The 15,938-nt window shown below is 48.4% G+C and overlaps 1 protein-coding gene across 2 annotated transcripts in view; it reads left to right on the top strand.

The window, feature by feature from the left end:
• The first annotated feature begins 6,719 nt into the window (after window positions 1–6,719).
• The window catches only part of LOC116957124 (glypican-6-like), a 96,505-nt gene continuing 87,286 nt past the window's right edge, over window positions 6,720–15,938 (top strand). For both annotated transcript variants that reach the window (XR_012930484.1, XM_076055201.1), the window contains exon 1: window positions 6,720–7,746. Coding sequence is in view for 1 of the 2 variants with exons in the window: in XM_076055201.1 (XP_075911316.1) it covers window positions 7,587–7,746 (160 nt within the window). In the remaining variant the exon portion in view is untranslated. The remainder of the gene's footprint in view (window positions 7,747–15,938) is intronic.

Genomic DNA, 15,938 nt, shown 5'->3' with positions numbered 1-15,938 from the left:
AAATAAGTAATATTTTTTATTAAACTTTTTTAAGAACACGCTTTAATGAAATGTACCGCACTAGTAATGGAAGAAGTCCGCGACTCCAGGAAGTTGGCCCCGAAGCTTGCCACAACGTAAGGGGACCGTGGACAATTAAGACCCAAGCCGAAACATCTCCATATACATAAAAGGCAAAGTTGTGAATGTGTGTGTCTGTTTAGCGTACTTCCCGACATGCAACACACTTGAAATTTGCCATGTGGGTACTGTCCAGAATGTACACCATGCAAAAATTATGAAAATACACTTTCATTTTTTTTTGGGGGGGGGGAACTCAATAATGCATCTATTTTTTGTACGGCAAGTGAGCTGTGACGTCACATCTGTCACGTGACCCGCGCATGTGGAAGCGTAACGCATTGTAGTGTAGTGGTTAGCGCGCTGTCTGTGTGTATGTGTGTGTCTGTGTGTGTGTATCTGTGTGTATCTGTGTGTATCTGTGTGTGTGTGTGTCTATCTGTGAGATTGAATCTCTACCCTCGGGGCTCCTCCAGAAACAACGAAAAGCAACTACGTGTGGCCACGTGGAATGTTCGAACGCTCACTGCGGAGGAGAGGCTGCCACTCCTCTGTCAGGAGCTGGACCGGTACCGCCTGGATCTCTTTGGCATTCAGGAGGTCCGGTGGACCGGTTCTGGCTCCTACCATCATTAGGGGTGGAGAGTCCTCTACTCGGGGCAGCAGACTGTCAAACAACAGGGTGTGGCTCTTCTTATGAACAAAAGAATGAAGGGGGCGTGGGAGCGTGGCGGTGAGGTGTGGGAAGCTGTAAGCCCCAGGCTACTTTGGGCTCACCTTCCCATCAATCGGAGGCGAGGAGTGGTGGTCGTGGTTACTTCAATGCCCGAGTGGGTCATGATGCTGGCACCTGGTCTGGAGTGATTGGAGGGCATGGGCCAGATCAGCTCAATAACAACGGTAGGAGGCTGCTAGACTTTTGTGCAGCCCATGGGCTTGTAATTACCAACACGCTGTTCCGGCATCGGCGCATCCACACAACATCATGGATGCATGCCGGGTCCAAGCAAGAACATCTGCTGGACTACATAGTGACGGACCAGCGGATGCGAGTTCATGTCCTTGACACCAGGACCTACCATGGAGCTGATCTGCCCTCTGACCATCGACTTGTCATCTGTAAGATGCGCCTGCCATTCTTCCGCTCCGGTGGTGGGTGTACACCCAGGACCCCATTCCAACCTAAAGTGGCCTGGTCTCAGTTATCTGATGAAAGTTGCAAGCGAGAATTCCATCATCGCCTGCGGCTGGGGTTGGCATCGTCCCCCATTCCTCCGGATGTGGAGGGTAAATGGGCGAGGTTTAGGACTGTCACTCATGCAGCTGCATTGGCTGCTTTGGGTACGCGGTCCAGACCTCCCCAGAGACCCTGGCTGACAGAGGAGGTGTTCAGGATAGTTGAGAAAAAGCGACAGGCCCACTGTCATCGGCTACAGAATCCCACGTCAGAGAATGAGGAGGCTTACCGCAGCCTTTGCTCGGAGGTTCGGAGAGCCGTGAGGCACTCAAGGATGAGTGGTGGTCGCGGGTTGCTGAGGAGATGGAGTCTGCCTCAGTGGCCCGCGATCACAAATCTCGATTTAACTCCATCAAAAAAGTAACCTGCAGCGCCACACCTATTACCATCATTAGGGGAAAAAACGGTGATCCAATCTCCGACCCCCAGGAACAGGTTTGCAGATATGCTGAGCATTTCTGTGAGGTCCTGGGGGAGGAAATATCCCTCAGCCAGGAAAACATCGTGGCACAAAGTGAGGATGACCCTGCTGAGGCTGCGGTGCCTCAAATATTGGAAGAAGTCACCCCCTGTGAGTGGCTGGCTGAGGTGCCATCTGTTGAGGAAGTACTGAAGGCGATCCGGAGTCTGAGACCAGGAAAGGCACCGGGTAGAGATGATCTCCCAAGCGAAATGCTGAGGGAGGGTGGCATTTGTGCACAGACTGCCCTATATGACATCATAACAAGAGTCTGGACCACTGGACGGGTTTTGCAGGATTGGAAGGATGCCCTGGTGGTCCCCCTGTTTAAGAAGGGGGACTGCACAGACTGTAACAACTACAGGGGCATCTCACTCCTCAGTGTGCCAGGAAAAGTTCTGGCAAGGATTATTCAACAACGCCTTGCCAGGCACGCTGAGGAGAGGCTTGCGGAGCCCCAATGCGGTTTCAGGAAAGGGCAGTCCTGCACAGATGCCATATTTTCTGTCTGTCTGCTACAGCAGAGGTGTAGGGAATTCCAGCAAGACCTACATCTCTGCTATATTGACCTGGTCAAGGCCTATGATACCATCAGTAGGCCTGGGCTCTGGGTTGTTCTTCGTGCTTTTGGAGTACCTGACCCTCTGCTCACGATCATTAAGGACCTTCATAATGGTGAGCGGGCCCGGGTAAAACTACGTGGCCGGGAGTCAGAGCTATTCCCTGTACACCTTGGGGTGCGACAGGGATGTCCTCTGGCTCCCACATTATTTAACATCTATTTTGACCACGTAGTTCGTGAAGCATTCAATAGCTTTACCCGGGGAATCTCCATATGGTACATATATAATGGGAGGCTGATTGATGCCCGGGTGCGGTCAAGGGGTGGCTCCCTATTGCTCAACCACGTTATGTATGCCGATGATTTGGTAATAGCTGCTCATTCAGAGGAGGAGTTAGCGACGCTGCTGCTGAGACTGGAGCGTGCCACTAAGAGATGGGGCCTTACCATCAGCCCCACCAAAACTAAGCACCTACTTGGGTATTTTGTACCATTGGACACTCCACCCCACAACTCCCAATCGGTGATGGGGCAGTTGTGGAGAGAGTGGAGAGTTTCCCATACCTGGGCAGTGTGCTTATGACCGGCTCCAGTTTAACAGCAGAGGTCTCACTCCGAATCAGTCGAGCGGCAATATCTTTTCATCGGTTGCGTAACGCTGTGTGGAAGCTACCTGGTCTGTCGCTCCGCACTAAGCTTCAGGTCTTCTTGGCCATGGTCATTCCCTCCCTTCTCTACGCTTGCGAAACGTGGACCCCCCTAATGGAACATCTTCGCCGGTTAGAAACATTTAGGCTGGCGTGCCTACGATCCATCCTGGGTTTAGCCAGGCTGGATTGTGTGAGGAGCTCACAAATCCTTGAAAGATCTGGGCACGGTCCCATCGGTGAGCTCCTCCGGCAGGCAAGGCTGCGTTGGCTGGGTCATGTAGCCCGCATGCCCAGCCACCGCATGCCGAAACAGCTTTTGCGGATCGAGGGGGCTATACGGGCGCGGCATGGGCTAGAGAGGAGATGGAGTGATGTGGTACAGGAGGACGTGGAGCTGAGTGGACTTGCCGATGACTGGTACCATCGGTGTCAAGATCGCCCTCTGTGGAGGAGGCTCGTGAAGGACGCTACTGGGCAGTTGGAGGTAGTCGCCCTCCAACAACAACGGAGGGCGGAGGAGCGACGCTCACAACAACGAGCGGAGCGCCGGGTGGCTAAAGCACAGCAGGTTGGCACAGTAGGGGGCACAGGTGGTGCATCAGCCAGTCATCTCAATCAGTCGACCCGTGGCACCTGGGTCTGCCCTGTGACCTCCTGCCAGCAGGCGTTCGACACTTCACGTGGCCTCAAGGTGCACATGGCCTGGCACAAGCGTCGTGGTGACGTCACCGCCACTTAGTGGCGAATGGCGGTTGTTGTTGTGTATCTGTGTGTGTGTGTATGTGTGTGTAGCGGTTAGCGCGCTGCGCTATGAACCTGGCGACCTGGGGTTCGATTCCCGCTCACGGCCAACACCAGTGACGATTATCTGAACCGGTCCCGGGCCTCCCCTAGATCGACTCAGCCTCAAATGAGTACCTGGTGCGGTGTGTAAACATTGCCACTAGGGAGACAAAGGCGGTCGGGCATGGTGCTGGCCACCCACCCCCTCGTGCACCGATCCGGCCTTCATAGGTGCTCGCTAACAGCACTTGCCCCTACAGTCTGTTAAGGCTACACGGGGGATCTTTGTCTCTGTGTGTCTGTGTGTGTGTATCTGTGTGTGTGTGTGTGGGGGGGGAGCTGTAGTGTAGTGCTTAGCGCTACGCTGCGCTACGAACCCGGCGACCCGAGTTCGATTCCCGCCCACGGCCACCACAGGTGACGATTATTTTTACCGGTCAAGGGCCTCCCCCTAGGTCGACTCGGCATCAAACGAGTAACTGCTGTGCTGTGTGAACATCGCCACTGGGGAGACAAAGGCGGTCGGGCGTGGTGAATCCAAGTCCCGGGCGAAGCCGGGTAGTAAAGCTAGTAACAAATAACAAAATAATGCTTTAAAAAATATATTTTTTTATTTTTTTACGATAGAATATAGTTATTGTCATCGGTATGACATAAGCATAACCCAGTTTGCAGTCGATACGACATTGGGAAGTGGGTTAACATTGAGTTACAACATTTGAGGATACAACAACGACTACAACAACAACAACAGACGGAGTGAGTTTAAATGAAAGCGTGTAAAATAAAAACACGATAGGAGTGTAAAATATAAGGAACTGTAAACAAGTAACTTGGATCAAATATAAGAATAAAAGCTCGACTCTCCGATTCTTTCGGTGAAGCCTCGTAGGTAGAAAAAAAATAGAATCAAAGAAAACACGACGTTTCGGTCGCAACACAAGCGTCCGACTTCAGGTGTGAGAACATCCACAACACAGATCATCATCGTCGTCATCATCATCATCGTCGTCGTCATCATCGTCGTCATCATCATCATCGTCATCATCATCATCGTCGGCATCATCATCATCATTGTCATCATCGTCGTCATCATCGTCATCGTAGTCATCATCATCGTCCTCATCGTCGTCATCATCGTCATCATCAACATCATCGTCATCATCGTAGTCATCATCATCGTCGTCATCATCATCGTTATCATCGTAGTCATCATCATCATCGTCATCAACGTCATCATCATCGTCATCATCGTCATCATCATATCGTCATCATCATTATCGTCATCATTGTCGTCATCCTCATCATCGTCATCATCATCATCATCGTAGTCATTATCATCATCATCGTCGTCATCATCATCATCGTAGTCATCATCGTCGTCATCGTTGTCATCGTCGTCATCATCGTCATCATCAACATCATCGTCATCATCGTAGTCATCATCATCGTCGTCATCATCATCGTTATCATCGTAGTCATCATCATCATCGTCATCAACGTCATCATCATCATCGTCGTCGTCATCATCATATCGTCATCATCATCATCATCATTGTCGTCATCCTCATCATCGTCATCATCATCATCATCGTAGTCATTATCATCATCATCGTCGTCATCATCATCATCGTAGTCATCATCGTAGTCATCATCGTCGTCATCGTTGTCATCGTCGTCATCATCGTCATCATCAACATCATCGTCATCATCGTAGTCATCATCATCGTCGTCATCATCGTCATCATCAACATCATCGTCATCATCGTAGTCATCATCATCGTCGTCATCGTCATCGTTATCATCGTAGTCATCATCATCATCGTAGTCATCATCATCATCGTCATCATCATCGTCATCATCGTCATTGTCATCATCATATCGTCATCATCATCGTCATCATCATCGTCATCATTGTCGTCATCCTCATCATCGTCATCATTGTAGTCATCATCATCATCGTCGTCATCGTAGTCATCATCGTCGTCATCGTTGTCATCGTCGTCATCGTCATCATCGTAGTCATCATCGTCATCATCGTAGTCATCATCATCGTCATCATCATCGTCGTCATCATCATCATCGTCGTCATCATATAGTCATCATCATCATCGTCATCATTGTCGTCATCATCATCATCGTCATCATCATCGTCGTCGTCATCATCATCGTCATCATCATCATCGTCATCATCGTTATCATCATCATCGTCGTCGTCGTCATCGTCATCATCATCGTAGTCATCATCATCGTCATCATCGTCGTCATCATCATCATCATCGTCGTCATCATCGTCATCATCATATCGTCATCATCGTCATCATTGTCGTCATCATCATCATCGTCATCGTCGTCGTCGTCATTGTCATTATCGTCATCATCGTAGTCATCATCATCATCATTGTCGTCATCATCATCATCGTCGTCATCATCATCGTCATCATCATCATCGTCATCATCATCGTCATAATCATCATCATCATCGTTATCATCGTAGTCATCATCATCGTCGTCATCATATCGTTATCATCGTCATCATCATCGTCTGGACATTCACAGCACTAAAACAATCAAAATAATTTCGATTTAAAGCTTACGTGACTGCAGGGATTCATATTCTTGGTTCTTTCGGTAAAGTCACCATCACGTAGAAGGAAAATAATAAAAATAAAACAAATAAGACAATAAAACTCGTATTGTTTTATATTTGTATTATTTTATTATTTCCCTTCCACGTGACTTTACCGACAGAACCAAGAATATGAATCAAAATAATTTCAACTCCACGTGGAGGGGAAAACCCGGAGTAGCCGCTCCAAATCAAACCTCAGTTTAAGACGCAGTGGATGGTGGTGGGAGAGTTGCGGTTGGATCGCGGTAAATATCGAAACGTTTAATATTCTTGGTTTCTTTCGGTAAAGTTACGCAGATAGAAAATTAAAATAATAAAAAAATTAAATGTGGGTGGTTACCGCTCTCCTACGCAGGCCCAAAAGCCTCGCGACCGCTCCGTGCTCCGGGACTTCTACGCCGGAATCCGTTCCGGATTTTGTTTTCCTCCCCTCGTGGCCACGCCTCCCTCCCTCCGACTGCCTCCCTCCCCCTTCAGTTTCGTGTTCGCGGGCTCTGCGCTTTTTGTGTTGTTGGAACTCTTCGACGAGATTCGGCGTCGTCGCGGTGGTGAAACTTTTTTTTATTTAAAAAAAGGAGGAGAGAGGTCGAAGGGGGCTTTTGAAGGGTTGGCTTGTGGAGAAGAGAAAGAGAAATTAAATTTTTTTTCCAGTTTTCAATTTTAACTCGGATACGTCGAAAGTTTCGATTTCTGAGGGGAAACCCAACGTCGCCAACATCGACAAAGCGTTTTAAAAGTTGTTAGCGCGGGGTTTTTTGTTGTTGTTAAATAGTGTTTTGTTGGCTCATAATTGTTTTAAAAGGCGGACAACCACCGCACACCGCACCCCGTCTAACCCGGCCGAGTCGGCTGGTAGAAAAAAGTTTTTTTTTTAAATTGTTAATTCAAATCGAAACGTTTTAAAACGTAATCAATTAGTTTTTTTTAAAGCAAAAACATTAAGGAAAAAGTTTTTGTGGTTTAAACAAAAATAAATCCCGATAAATCGAACTGAGGGGGTCTACGTTAAGCACCCCTCCACCACCACACACACACACGCCGAGGTAACGCACGGAGCGAGAGGCGAACTCTTTAAACTCTTTAAGCAACGCCGTCTCTCCGCTCGTTAACTAATTAATAGTTTTTTTTAATTAATTGTAAAGCAACGGGTTGATTAAGTTAATTTGCGGGGGGGGGGGGGGTGTTGTTATAAGTGGGAAGTTATGGAGCAACAGTGGTTGAGGCTGACGGTAGGCCTCGTGCTAAGCGCCGCTCTTGCCTGGCGGGGCTGCGGGGCCAAGGCGCGCGCGTGCGGGGAGGCGAGGCAGGAGTACCGCGCTTCGGGCTTCAGTCTCGTCAACGTCCCACACCACCAAATTCCAGGTAGGGGTGCCTCCTAAACTCGCGTAAACAACAACAAACAAACAAGACACACGCGCGCACACGTTTAGTGACACGTTAGTGCTGTACTAGTAACGAATTGTGAATGTTGTAGTGGGTTTAACTCTCCAACACACAGCAACCGGTTAGTGCTGTACTAGTAACGAATTGTGAATGTTGTAGTGGGTTTAACTCTCCAACACACAGCAACCGGTTAGTGCTGTACTAGTAACGAATTGTGAATGTTGTAGTGGGTTTAACTCTCCAACACACAGCAACCGGTTAGTGCTGTACTAGTAACGAATTGTGAATGTTGTAGTGGGTTTAACTCTCCAACACACAGCAACCGGTTAGTGCTGTACTAGTAACGAATTGTGAATGTTGTAGTGGGTTTAACTCTCCAACACACAGCAACCGGTTAGTGCTGTACTAGTAACGAATTGTGAATGTTGTAGTGGGTTTAACTCTCCAACACACAGCAACCGGTTAGTGCTGTACTAGTAACGAATTGTGAATGTTGTAGTGGGTTTAACTCTCCAACACACAGCAACCGGTTAGTGCTGTACTAGTAACGAATTGTGAATGTTGTAGTGGGTTTAACTCTCCAACACACAGCAACCGGTTAGTGCTGTACTAGTAACGAATTGTGAATGTTGTAGTGGGTTTAACTCTCCAACACACAGCAACCGGTTAGTGTTGTACTAGTAACGAATTGTAAATGTTGTAGTGGGTTTAACTCTCCAACACACAACAACCGGTTAGTGCTGTACTAGTAATGAATTGTGAATGATGTAGTGGGTTTAACTCTCCAACACACAGCAACCGGTTAGTGCTGTACTAGTAATGAATTGTGAATGTTGTAGTGGGTTTAACTCTCCAACACACAGCAACCGGTTAGTGCTGTACTAGTAACGAATTGTGAATGTTGTAGTCGGTTTAACTCTCCAACACACAGCAACCGGTTAGTGCTGTACTAGTAACGAATTGTGAATGTTGTAGTGGGTTTAACTCTCCAACCCACGACCGGTTAGTGCAGTACTAGTAACGAATTGTAAATGTTGTAGTGGGTTTGACTCTCCAACACACAGCAACCGGTTAGTGCTGTACTAGTAACGAATTGTAAATGTTGTAGTGGGTTTAACTCTCCAACACACAGCAACCGGTTATTGCTGTACTAGTAACGAATTGTGAATGTTGTAGTGGGTTTAACTCTCCAACACACAGCAACCAGTTAGTGCTGTACAAGTAACGAATTGTAAATGTAGTGGGTTTAACTCTCCAACACACAGCAACCGGTTAGTGCTGTACTAGTAACGAATTGTGAATGTTGTAGTGGGTTTAACTCTCCAACACACAGCAACCGGTTAGTGCTGTACTAGTAACGAATTGTGAATGTTGTAGTGGGTTTAACTCTCCAACACACAGCAACCGGTTAGTGCTGTACTAGTAACGAATTGTAAATGTTGTAGTGGGTTTAACTCTCCAACCCACGACCGGTTAGTGCAGTACTAGTAACGAATTGTAAATGTTGTAGTGGGTTTAACTCTCCAACACACAGCGACCGGTTAGTGCTGTACTAGTAACGAATTGTAAATGTTGTAGTGGGTTTAACTCTCCAACCCACGACCGGTTAGTGCTGTACTAGTAACAACTGTCAACCCCTAATTAGTGCCTTACCTTATTACAGACCAATTCAGACCTTATAAATCTCAAAGTTCATCCTACAAAGTCCCATCACAAGGGAGAGAAACACAATACGGGGCGAGCCGTATGGGTTGACAACTATGTAGTAACGTAGTGGGCTACGGTTCCGTTCACGTGACAAATCTTACTAATTGGGTGTGTCGTCGGGTGGTGGAGGGGTTTAACGACACAACCGCATTTTATATTTACGCGACCTTACCCCACCCACAAAAACCTCTGTGGATTGGTCGCGAAAGCCTTCTTACACGTCGTGGTAAACTCACAAGCGCTTCGTCTGTCGCGACTTAAGACACTTTGTAAATCACTTATTGGCAGGGGATTAACGTTACGTTTTCGTCGTCAATGGCAGCACACGTTCTCGTCACTATTGATGATCGCATCACGCCGTGCCTCAATGGCACAGCAACTCGCTTCGTCATTGCGATTAATCACTATAACACTCATCATCATCACATTCACAATTAATCATCATAACACTCATCACCACGACCCACAGTCACCACCATCATAACAATCATCATCATCACAACCCACAATCACCATCATAACACGCATCGTCATCACAGCCCACAATCACAATTCACCATCGTAACACTCGCCACAACCCACAATCACAATTCACCATCATAACACTCATCATCATCATCACAGCCCACAATCACAATTCACCATCGTAACACTCGCCACAACCCACAATCACAATTCACCATCATAACACTCATCATCATCATCATCACAGCCCACAATCACAATTCACCATCGTAACACTCGCCACAACCCACAATCACAATTCACCATCATAACACTCATCGTCATCACAGCCCACAATCACAATTCACCATCGTAACACTCACCACAACCCACAATCACAATTCACCATCATAACACTCATCATCACACTCAACATCCCATCACAGACGCACATCATCACGTTCCATCACATCGCGCAACCACCGTTCGTCATCACAACATTATTCATCGTCATCACAGCACTCATCATCGTCATCACAGCACTCATCATCCCACAGCAGCAGCAGCATCATCATCATCTCGCGAGTAGTGGTGTGACTGTTGGCATCCAGAACAGACAGGGTCGTACAAAGTGCAACAACGCAATGACCCCCCTCCCGCCCCCATACACAAATAACGAACGATGCACGACAACTCCGCCTGCTCCTCACGCGGTTGTCTGGCTTGGCCACCTGAATGTGGCGAGGAGATGTTGACTACCTCGCCTGGTACGCAGGAGGTCGTGGGTTCGACCCCCGAGCCTGACGATGCCTGCTGTGTTTTTGGAGTTTGCGTGTCTCTGTCTCTCTCATCATCATCATCACGGTGGCTAGGAGATGTTGACTACCTCGCCTGGTACGCAGGAGGTCGTGGGTTCGACCCCCGAGCCTGACGATGCCTGCTGCTGTATTTTTGGAGTTTGCGTGTCTCTGTCTCTCTCATTATCGTCATCATCATCACGGTGGCTAGGAGATGTTGACTACCTCGCCTGGTACGCAGGAGGTCGTGGGTTCGACCCCCGAGCCTGACGATGCCTGCTGCTGTATTTTTGGAGTTTGCGTGTCTCTGTCTCTCTCATTATCGTCATCATCATCACGGTGGCTAGGAGATGTTGACTACCTCGCCTGGTACGCAGGGGGTCGTGGGTTCGGCTCCGAGCCTGACGATGCCTGCTGTATTTTTAGAGTTTGCGTGTTTCTGTCTCTCTCATCATCGTCATCATCATCACGGTGGCGAGCAGATGTTGGCTACCTCGCCTGGTACGCAGGAGGTCGTGGGTTTGACCCCCGAGCCTGACGATGCCTGCTGTATTTTTGGAGTTTGCGTGTCTCTGTCTCTCTCATCATCGTCATCATCATCACGGTGGCGAGCAGATGTTGACTACCTCGCCTGGTACGCAGGAGGTTCGTGGGTTGGAGCCTGACGATGCCTGCTGCTGTATTTTTGGAGTTTGCGTGTCTCTGTCTCCCTCATCATCGTCATCATCATCACGGTGGCGAGGAGATGTTAGCTCCCTCGCAGGGTATACAGGAGGTTCGTGGGTTCGATCCCGACCCTGGGATGCCTGCAATTCATGTGGAGTCTGCGTCTCTCTCTCTCTCCCTCCGTGGCCGCGTGGATCTTTCTCCGGGAGTCCTCCGGTTCTTCACCCCCTCCACATTCGCAATCAGCATCACGGCGTTGATCGTATTTAACCGCTTCCGTAAATGGTCCACACGACGATATCAGTCGGCCACTCGGTTGAGCTCTCTTTTGCTATAGCCAGGCTCACTTTGGAATAAATTGCGACGACATAGCTTTAAAATAAAAATTAAATGAACTCGGTTCGTAGCGAGTGGCCGGTCTTATGGAACCGAATCATCTGGCACTATCACCCGCACAGTCTCCCCCCCCCCCCCGGCGTGTGTCACCGTTGCAGGCCTTCATAGTAGGAGCTACTAGATCTCAAACGCAGCAGCGACTTGTCCCAACAGTCTGTTGCTACGGGGCTTGGTGGGATGTCGGGGATCTTCGTTGAGCGTTTGAAATGGGGGGAAAAGAACGCCCCGGTGTTGAGAGTGTGGCGTGCAGGCTGAGGCAGCAGTGAGCTCCCGTTAATAATGAAAGCCTCCCTTATCAACAAGAGGAAAACGGGTGAACCTTGCTTAATTATGCTCAGCATCTAGATTCTAGAATCAACAAAGACCCAATCATATTCTTGGTTCTTTCGGTAAAGTCCTCGTTGAAGGGAAACAATAAAATAATAATATGTAGATAAAACAATAAAATTCTCGACGACGTTTCGACTGTAACACAAACAGTCATCATCAGTCGAAACGTCGTGAGAATTTAATTGTTTTATATATATTTTATTATTTTATTGTTTCCCTTCAACGTGACTTTACCGAAAGAACCATTAATACGAATCACTGCAGTCACGAAAGCTTTAAATCAAAATAAAAGACCCAATAATTTTTGTCGATCATCACCACTTTTCACCCGCCCCATACGTAATCCTCCTCGACCTTTATTGGTTTATCACCTCACTCACTCGCCCCTCACTCTCTCTACCAGAATCATAATCTTTTATTTAGACAGCGGGAGCAGCAGGAGGAAGGAAGGAATAAATCCGATGAGCCTTGAAGCTCTTCCTCGCAGATGTCCGGTATGGGCAAAAGGTCACAGCGAGTCACGGACACAAAGACAAAGATCCCCCGTGTAGCCTTAACAGACTGTAGGGGCAAGTGCTGTTAGCGAGCAGCACCTGCGAAGGCCGGCACGGCACACGAGGGGGTGGGTGGCCGGCACCACGCCCGGCCGCCTTTGTCTCCCCAGTGGCGATGTTTACTACGCACCGCACCGGGTACTCACTTGAGGCTGAGTCGACCTCGGGGAGGCCCAGGACCGGTTCAGATAATCGTCAGCGGTGCCGGCCGTGAGCGGGAGTCAAACCCGGGTCGCCGGGTTCATAGCGCAGCGTAGCGCTAACCACTACACTACCGCTCCCCTCAAACAACGCACACACTCGCCCATAGACACCTTGAGATACGTAGACACAAAGACCCATAGATATACATAGACACAGATACCCATAGAGATACATATACACAGATACCCATAGAGATACATAGACACTTTGAGTGATACATAGACACAAAGAGATCCATTGAGCTACGTAGACACACAGAGACCCACCAAGACACAGGTATACAGTACATAGACACTTATGAGATACACAGACACATAGATACAGACTCAGCTTACGGTGCATAGATACTCTTGAGATACATATACACAGAGACCCATTTAGATACATAGACACATATAGACACATAGAGATACATAGACACATAGAGATACATAGACACATAGAGATACATAGAAACATAGAGACACATAGAGATACATAGACACATAGATACATAGAGATAGATAGAGATACATAGGCACATAGAGACACAGAGACACAGAGACCCATAGAGATATATAGGCACATAGAGATACATAGACACATAGATATACATAGAGATACATAAAGATACATGTACACAGAGACCCATTGAGATACACAGACACATAGAGACCCATATATATACATGGGCACGCCTAGAGATGCACAGAGACCCATTGAGATACACAGACACATAGAGACCCATATATATACGTAGGCACTCCTAGAGATACACAGAGACCCAACAGCAGCCGTTGATTTACTACAACAAACAAAAAACTCTGGAGTGGTTTCTGCACTCCAGTGTCTCATCAGCAGCCTTTCTCATTGAGTCGGTGCTGGTGAACTGCCCCAGATGTTCATAGGCAAGGTCTGGTTTTGACATGCAGTGTCTCATCAGTAGCAGAGTCAGGGCTCTGCTTGAACCAATTCTGGTGAACTGCCCCAGATGTTCATAGGCAATGTCTGGTTTTGACATGCAGTGTCTCATCAGCAGCAGTCAGGGCTCTGCTTGAACCAATACTTGTGAACTGCCCCAGATGTTCATAGGCAAGGTCTGGTTTTGACATGCAGTGTCTCATCAGCAGCAGAGTCAGGGCTCTGCTTGAACCAATGCTGGTGAACTGCCCCCGATGTTCGTTCATAGGCAAGTGGGGGCCTCTCTCTCTCTGTGTGTGCGCTAGATATGGGCCCTGGTGCATTTGAACAACAGCGGTCGTTTTGCCTCTGCGAGGGCTAACTCTACAGCAGCGGTTTCCACTTTCCAGTGTATCGTCAGCAGGCTTTCCCGTCGAATCGGCGCTGGTGAAACAGCCCAGAATGTGTATCGGCAAGGGAGCCTCTGTGCGCTACATATGGGCCCTGGTGCATTTGAACAACAGCTGGTTGTTTCGCCACAAGCAAAAAAATCTCTGCTGCAGCAGCAGCAGCAGCGGTTTCTACTTTCCAGTGTATCGTCAGCAGGCATTCCCGTCGAATCGGCGCTGGTGAAACAGCCCAGAATGTGTATCGGCAAGGGACCGGACCCCACACCCCCGGTCCGGCTGTATCTCTCCTCTCTGTGTTCGATGTGGACGCTAGAAGCTCACTGCCGTTTACACGGCAAGACTTCTACAATTACTTCGTCGTTATTTTTCGGTGTGTGGCGTGTGCGCGTGTGTGTGTGTGAACGTTTGTTTTACTCGGGAAAGCCTCAAGGGTCCTGCATCGATTTTAATTTTTTTTTCCCCACGCAAGGGATGAGCGCGACGTGCATCCCCCCCCCCCCCCAACTGGATGGGGGGGGTGGCGAGTGTTTTTCTGTCGTGAGATTTTTAGTTTAAAAAAAAAATACGTTTTGTAAAGAAAATTGCCTCGCCCCCTGCGAATAACGCCGTGGGATCTTTAGCATCCGCTCTAAGCGAGGCGTGCGGAACGTCGTGTTTTCTACGTCTGTACGTTGTGTGCACATTGCACGTATGTATGTTGAACTTCTTCTGGCATCGTACGTAAGCCAACTGCGATGATCGGAGGTACGGGGGGTGGGCTACAAAATAAACACAACAAGCAGTTCTAAATAAATGCGTTTGTAAGTCTAGATGATGATGATGATGCTTTAAAAGTCTTCACAGCTCCCACAATGGTTTCCTAATATCGGAAGGAAGAGCGTTCCAGATGGCTGCAGAAGCACATCTGCAAGCGCGCGATGCCGTGCGTAAGTCTATGGGTGATGAGTCTATGGGTCTCTGTGTGATGAGTCTATGGGTCTCTGTGTGATGAGTTTGTGGGTCTCTGTGTGATGAGTCTATGGGTCTCTGTGTGATGAGTCTGTGGGTCTCTGTGTGATGAGTCTATAGGTCTCTGTGTGATGAGTCTGTGGGTTTCTGTGTGAGTCTATGAGTCTCTGTGTGATGAGTTTGTGGGTTTCTGTGTAAGTCTATGGGTCTCTGTGTGATGAGTCTGTGGGTCTCTGTGTGATGAGTCTATGGGTCTCTGTGTGATGAGTCTATGGGTCTGTGCGTGATGAGTCTCTGTGTGATGAGTGTATGGGTCTCTGTGTGATGAGTCTATGGGTCTCTGTGTGATGAGTCTATGGGTCTCTGTGTGATGAGTCTGTGGGTCTCTGTGTGATGAGTCTGTGGGTCTCTGTGTGATGAGTCTATGGGTCTCTGTATGATGAGTCTGGGTCTCTGTATGAGTTTTTTCGGTCTCTGTGTATGGATGTGAAACGTCTGTCGTGTACCGTACGTGACCAACCTTGCTAATTGGAGGTGCTGGGAGCGGTGAAGGACAACAAACCGAACACAACAGGCAGTTCTAAAGAAATGAGTTTGTCAATCTAGATGATGATGATGATTTAAAAGTGGCATCGTTAGCTCCCAATGGCTTCCTAATATCGGAAGGGGGGAGAGCGTTCCAGACGGCCGCGGAAGCAGCGGATCCCAAAGCGCCGCGCGATGCCGATGACCACCGTCTACGTACGGTGCACATTTGTGGCGAGCACCGTGTGTGTGTGTGCGTGTGTGCGTGCGTGTGCGTGTCGTGTGTGCGTGCGTGCGTGTCGTGTGTGTGC

The sequence above is a fragment of the Petromyzon marinus genome, chromosome 70 (genome assembly GCF_048934315.1).
Source record: "Petromyzon marinus isolate PM22_M1 ecotype Great Lakes invasive population chromosome 70, UKy_Petmar_22M1.pri1.0, whole genome shotgun sequence".
NCBI classification, from domain to species: Eukaryota; Metazoa; Chordata; class Hyperoartia; order Petromyzontiformes; family Petromyzontidae; genus Petromyzon; species Petromyzon marinus.
The sequence above is the reverse complement of the archived record's forward strand: the minus strand, read 5'-3'. Positions and strand labels throughout refer to the sequence as shown.